The sequence below is a fragment of the Melospiza melodia genome, chromosome 1 (assembly GCF_035770615.1).
Source record: "Melospiza melodia melodia isolate bMelMel2 chromosome 1, bMelMel2.pri, whole genome shotgun sequence".
NCBI lineage: Eukaryota > Metazoa > Chordata > Aves > Passeriformes > Passerellidae > Melospiza > Melospiza melodia.
This window is the reverse complement of record NC_086194.1, coordinates 155,521,258-155,528,027: the sequence shown is the minus strand read 5'-3', so window position 1 is coordinate 155,528,027 and position 6,770 is coordinate 155,521,258. Positions and strand designations below refer to the sequence as shown.

At 39.8% G+C, this 6,770-nt stretch overlaps 1 protein-coding gene across 1 annotated transcript in view; it reads right to left on the bottom strand.

Moving 5' to 3' along the window:
- Positions 1-3,024: 3,024 nt before the first annotated feature.
- The window catches only part of CNGB3 (cyclic nucleotide gated channel subunit beta 3), a 59,295-nt gene continuing 55,549 nt past the window's right edge, over positions 3,025-6,770 (bottom strand). Inside the window, exons 17-18 of the mRNA XM_063178370.1 lie at positions 4,422-4,602; positions 3,025-3,296 (exon numbers count right to left, since the gene is read on the bottom strand). Of these exons, the coding sequence (XP_063034440.1) occupies positions 3,063-3,296; positions 4,422-4,602 (415 nt within the window). The 3' untranslated portion in view covers positions 3,025-3,062. The remainder of the gene's footprint in view (positions 3,297-4,421; positions 4,603-6,770) is intronic.

The window sequence follows — 6,770 nt, the reverse complement described above, 5'->3', positions numbered from 1 at the left end:
TATACTGTTCTGTGGTGCTTTTGTATTCAGCATGTCCTGTGTAATGCTAAATGCTGTTTTTGTGATTCCTATGGTAAGTATGCCACAAATTTATAACAAGTATAAAAGGGAGAGGAAAAAATGCCTTTCCACTTAGTGGTAACGACTCTGCAGTTTATTCTTCATAAAGCATCTTAAACAGGCTTCTAGCAAGAAGCTATTCTGAAGTTGGAGAGTTTTAACTGTGACTGTTTCCTATTCTGTGCCACATTAGAGTTCTCCCATGCATGTTGTTTCATACAATTATTCAAAACTTTTTATCCCAGAACAATCTCTACATTTTAGTTAGAGAGGCATAGAGAGATGGTTACTTGTAATTTTCAAATACCTTATCCTACTTTACCCTTTAGCTTCTTTACATTCAAATGTAGCCAGATCTGAGGGACTGAATTAGGACACTAAGATACAGGAGCCAGTGTTGCAGTGGAATGCGATGCCACACAGAGACAACTGTGACACTGGAAACTGCATCTTCTAAGTGCACCAGAGCAATTCATTCTGCTTCTTCACTAATCAAGAATCTGCAGGGTGGAATTAGTTCCTGAAAGAATTTATTACATCTTACATCTTGTAAGACGTAATAAATAAACACCTGTAGTAAATATACACCTTTCTCGTATCATTCTGTCTGGTGAAAACCATACAAATAGTTGCAACTTTGATTTGTGCAGCCTTCTTGTGCCTGCCAACCCTGAGAATGGAGGAATTGTGGGAAGAGGAAAATACCCCAATAACAGAAAAGTAGGATGTCGCAGAAAACCAGATGGATGTTCTTTATGTGTGGCCGCTGTCTTCTGCACTGATACTTCCCCTAGTTTCTTTTGGGTCTAAGGAACTCAAGAGCTGTGCATAACAGTAGTCTTGCAGATAGAACTGTCAAACTTTTCTGCAAACCTGAGCTGTAGCAAAGCGGCAATTTGTGGGAAGCTCTGTCACTGCACTGAAGCACTTGGTGCTGCAGTCTCAGCCTTTACTTTGTAATTTATGTCAGTGTGTGATTGATGAACTTAATATGTGCACAGAGAGAACATTCAAAATTACCTGGTAGCATTTGTGCAGGCAGAAGGGAATTGGTTCTTTTCAATGAGAGTGAGCTTTACTCATTCATATAAAGATGCTAAAATATGGGGAATATTTTCCCCCCTTCCATAATGCTTTGACAACTCTCTCAAAAAAAAAGGATGTGAAACTATATATTGCAATTCATAGAGTATTATTATTCATATAAAGTCTCATTCATGGAACAGTTCAGCAGTATTTCTAATCTTGAGATTTCATTGAGACAGTCCTGGATGTGCAATAGATGAATAATTCTTTATGAAACAATTTAAAATTTTCTCCCCCTTTTGTGATGTCATTTTTTCATACATATCAAATAACTAGCTGCATACAAATAAAGATGGTTCTTTCCAAAAAGCAGTTGAACCTTCACCTCACTGCTAATGCAGCAGAAATTTCTTTTGAAAGACATTATGGTTTGGGTCTCGTCAGAGGATTGCGGAATATGCAACACATGGAATTCACTCATTCAGCTTTTACTTGGACAAACTTCCCACTGATTCTGGTTAGGCTTCCAGTTTTGCCTGTGATTACAGAAGTTGAAAGGCTTTAAAGAACAGGCCTACAGAATGCACAGCCTGTAGGGTCATATATAGCCTGCAAAGTGAGTGTTTTATTTTGGCATGGTGCCTTGGTGCTGGTCAGCCAAGGAGCTGTGAAGCCTGCTTTTCCACTTCTTGGCTTGGCCTCTGCATAATGTTTTTTGTTTACAAAACTGTTCATCCAGTGGTATCTGAAAGGAGATTGGGAGAGAGAGGAGATACAAACCCATAGAAGAAAAGAATGTAGTTGGGAGTTTAACTTAAAACACAGCTTCAAGCTTTTGTGTAATACTGCATCTGAGACTGATGAGTCAGTGCAGAAGGTTGGCAGTGTGGGAGCTCCTGCACGGGAGGCTATATCCCCCAGCTGTGGCACTCATGAAGGATTTACTGTAGTTCACAAATGTGGTGTAGCTAAGACATGGAGACACAGGTTTCTCTTTGTACAATTAGTCTAAGTTTATGATGGAGATGAACAATTGGAGCATGGGTTGCAACTTTGCAATGCAGAGCCAGAAAGTGTAAATCCAGCTTTTTATAAAATAGCCTTTATTTTTGAAGTAGCTGGTTTAGATACCAAGGTTCTTCAGACAGCTCTATCAAATGCTTACTTGATGAGATATAACAGGGAGCATGCCCAACCCCTTAACAAGATCAAGCAAGTAAATCAGCAGCCCAAAATTATATGTCACATCTGGAGGGTGAACTCTTTCCCATGTTAATTTGTCAGAATCAAAGACAGCTGGAGCAGATGTTTATGCTTTCAGAGGGCTGGCAACAATTATATAATCTGCTTCCCTATTGCAGATTTTGGGATTTGTTTTTTGACAATGCTTTTGTTATGTTGCCCTCTGTCCCAAGGTAAAACATACACATAGCAGCTGCTGTCTGCTCTGAGCCATGCTGGTCACAAACCCAGGTCACCGATTAGAAGTATAAGGGGAGGAGGGAGAAAGATAGAGAGAAACATAAGGAACCTTAGTAACAGTAGGCCAGTAGCAAGGAAAAGGATAACTATGGGGAGGCAGAGGAGAAAACAGAAAAGAATGCACACAAAAGCTAAGAGCAAACTGAGCAACAGGAACAACAGGAAGAAAGCAAGGATAAAAAGGAGAGGGAAGAAGAGAAGTAGGAACAAGAAAGAGTAAGAGAAAAGGGAGAGCATGAATAAAACAAGTGGTCGTGAAATACAATCTGAGCCGTAATTTCTAATACACCAAAAGTTCTTTCTTCAGTGTCAAGGTTAAGAATATAAATAATTTGTGCAGTTGTGCCAGGAGAGGAGGGCAGGAAGATGAGGAGCTGGAGTAGATTTTTCTCACACGTAGCCTCTACTTTTGTATTCTATACCCAAAAGCAAAGTCCAGCCAGGCCTCTGAATGTAGCAAGACAAATAGATGGGGCCACACCCCACAGCACCATCTATTTCTTTTCTTTCTCTTTAATTTCAACTTTAAGGATCTCTCCTTCTCCTGCTCTGGGGGATGGTGTCATACTAATGATCAGAGACTCCTTACTCGTTGTTCTCTGCATAACCGCAGGCTTAGCATCTGCCTGTGGCTTTTCCTTTTTAGCAGGGGGTGCAGAGGGGGCTGCAGGCTCCACAGGTTTCTTCTCCTCTTCTTTAGGCTTGGTCTCTGTTTCAGCTTTCGTTTCCTAGAAACAAGAAGTTTAATGTTTTCCAATACTGCAAAGGAAGTTCAGGAAGTAGTTCTGTTCTGCACATGCCATGGACAGGCACAGCATGACAACTTTATTAATGGTATGCAACACATGTAAACTTCTATTCAGATGCTGAAAATTGGTTTCTAAATGAAAAATGCAATTTCCAAATCAGAATATCAGTATAAAACCTAGAAAACACTTGTGGGTATTAAAAACATCTGCTTTTTACTAATGTAGGGGGATGAAACAGACCCGTTTGGGGGTACAGAACCCTTCCTTAGGTCTCGTCTTCCTTTATGTCCTTAAACTAGTGAAGAAAGAAAGAGTGTTATGTAAACCTTAACATACTTCACACTGCCCCCATTCCTTGGCCAAGCCTATTTGCTAATAAGTTCACAAATACACACTAAAATGAGCAGTATTTCTGCTCCAATCATATTGTTATTGTCATTGATGCGAGCAAAGTGCAAAGTTCTTTATTTTACTTAAATATAACCACAGCTATTTCAGCTATAAAAAAAATAATTCTACCACCTTTGGGTAAATATGTAGAAGTGAGCAGGTTCTTATTAACATTAGCATTTCTCAGAACAAGGTCTTATGTGGGAATTATTTTTCATCAGTTAAAACAATAGTTTTCTTATAAGTGCAAGATATTAGAGATGTAATCAGTTTTAGCTGTGTGGGCTACACTTAATAGTTTGTCTTCAGGATTTTTACCAGAGATCTGACACTGAGTTGGAAAGTTCACCATATGCCCGAGTCAGCTGGATCAGATTACTGTGTTTGGGTATTCCTGTATTTACTGTTGTTTGCATAAAATTAGAAGATCAGATGCCCTTAAGACCTTTGTAAAATCCATTTATCCTTACTTTCTTAGAGGATTTTTTGTTTGCTTGCTTTTTTTCCTTGCTTTGGTTTTCTCTGGTCTGCATAAAGTCCAGGTTCAGAAAGATGGAGCCAAATTTCAGAATTAGTGTTTACAGAGATTAGGAAAAGTGATTATATCTCAGCTACTGGGAGTTTTTGCTGTTGATTGCAGCAAGGCTGCATTTTCATCTACTCTGTTTGCCCAAGCCCTCTGCATAGATTCTACAATGTTTTCTGTGGCTTTACCTGAGTTTCTTGTTGTTTCTTCAGCTGCAGCAGCTTAGCAAGGCCTTCTCTTCCTTTTCCTCCAAGCATTGCTTTAAACAATTTTGGAGTTTCCTGTTTCTGCCCAAAGAGACTGGCCAAGCCCCGTGGCTGTTGCACTGGTGGTCCTGGGGGAGGTTTCCCCTTCTGCTTCAGCAGCACCCTGGAGAAAGAAGTGGATAAGAATACACAATGGTGCTGTGAAACTGAGTGAAGTTCCTGCAAAGTTGAAATACCACATTTATGATATTGAAGATCTGATGGCTCTTTCTTGGTTCCTAGGTCAAGTGACAAGAGCAAAATGGGAAACAGTAAAGGTTTTGCCCTAGGCTCTGGTAGAGATGGAGGCAACTGTTCAAATCTGGAGTTGCTTACCTATATCCTGGAGTACAAACAAGGGCTGGCTCAAATTAAGGTGTCACAAAAGAGATCAAAGAGAAAGATAAGGAAAGAAGAGGTGTGTGGGGAGATGGGTGCCCCATCCTGAGATGGCAGTCTCTTATCTGGCCTTCTGGATGCAAATCCAGAGAGCATTTGGTGCTCCACCAGGACTCCAGTCGGCACTTTTGGAGGAAATACTTTACCAAAGTAACTTCCAGCGTGGCTCATCTCTCATAGGTCAGGTCAGACAGTGGTACTTAGTTTTGGTCCTCTGCAGTAGAAGAAGACACCCTGACAATACAAACACTACTGCCAGCCTTGTGGCAGACTAGGTTTTCACACCGTTCCGTAGCTGCACCGATTTGCAGCCATAATGACAAGAACTGAGAATGAATAATGAGGGTAAAGATTAGATTAAAAATCCAAGATAAATGGGACCAGTAAAAAGCAGAGGGTTCCCATGCTTTCAGTTTCTATTAGATTACTGTACAGGTTTCAAGGCCACTTTTCTATCCTTGCAAAAGCCTAACTTTAAGGTTCTTTGTGAATGAAGATTATATTCACAGTCTGAAGTATAGTAAATCCCATAATGCTGTAATATTCTCCAGCATCTTGTACATTGGGAATTTCAGAAGTGAAGGGTTTACTTACTTTTTTTACTTTTTTTTTTTTTTTTCGTTGTCACAAATTATAAAAAGGTAGGCTTTAGCAGCTTGCATGCTTTATTATGCAAAAAAAATACAGGAGTTATTGGGCAGGTGATAATAGAACAAATTTCTTACTTGAATAAATCCTTTCAGTTTATTTCAAGGATCCCTTTAAGGGTGTCAGATGGCCAAAAAGAACTCTAATGAAAACTTTCCAGGGCAGAGCAACTGGTAACTTCATTCCAAAACTGACCATAACCACAATCTTTATGAAAACAGTGTACAAACTTCATCTTTGTGTCTAGTTTTGGCAGAATTTGTGGATGCCTTGACTGGTAAGGAACATGGCCTCCTGCACAGGGCAGGTAGTGCATATCTTTAAAATCTAACAGAATATCTTGTTTTTAGTCTGATACCTAGAGAGGTCTTTGAGCTCAAATGGGAGTGCAGATATAAAAGGTGTATGATTAGCTCCACAGTTTAGAAAGACTGTCTGGAGGAAGCAGAATTTAATGGATGGGCAGAATATCCCTAGGGTGGGCAAGAAAGAGAAGAGGCAGTGTGGGACAGAGACAGGAGTAACAAGGTCATACTACTTTTAGATAGAAGCTGGAGAAAAGCCAGGAATGATTGATGCTGGGGATCATTGGTCCATGCATTTGTTCCCCTTTTCTACCTGTTAATGCTAGTTTTGACGATTGAGCAGTCAGCCCATTCTGTGTCTGGTTTCCTTGTTCCTCAGGGGCATCGTGATTCTCAAGATACTGATATTTGACTACCTGGGCTGTTACAACAGGATGAATGCAGCCATTTGCTAGCATTTCCAAACAACAAAATGTCTCTCCTGTGCTATATTTAGTCTTTGGGGGAATTTCAAGTGTGTGACCAACCTTCCAACCTTTGATAGCAATTTGAGACAACAGTAAAGACCACTAGGGGTGCTGAAGTATACTAATAATGACAAACTGTTTCAAATATTTGGATCTTTTACAAGGTAGCAAGGTACTCATTTTGTCATAATTTTATGATAAAATCTGACAACACTTTGCCCTTTCAAAGCTGTGAAAATGGTGATCCTAGCAAGCTACAGCCAAAGGAAGGTGAAAAGCAATCTTGGTTGGAAATCCCATTCAGGAATGCTTTTCAATGAAATGCACAGGTATCTGATTTGTGTAGTTCCATCTTGTCAGGCCTTACTTTCAATCCATTCCTAACTGCTGCTTAAGGTTTTGGAAATGCATACAAATCTGTGGATGCATTGAAGCATATCTCTGTAGAATTAATTGCAAATGTTTTGTTGCAT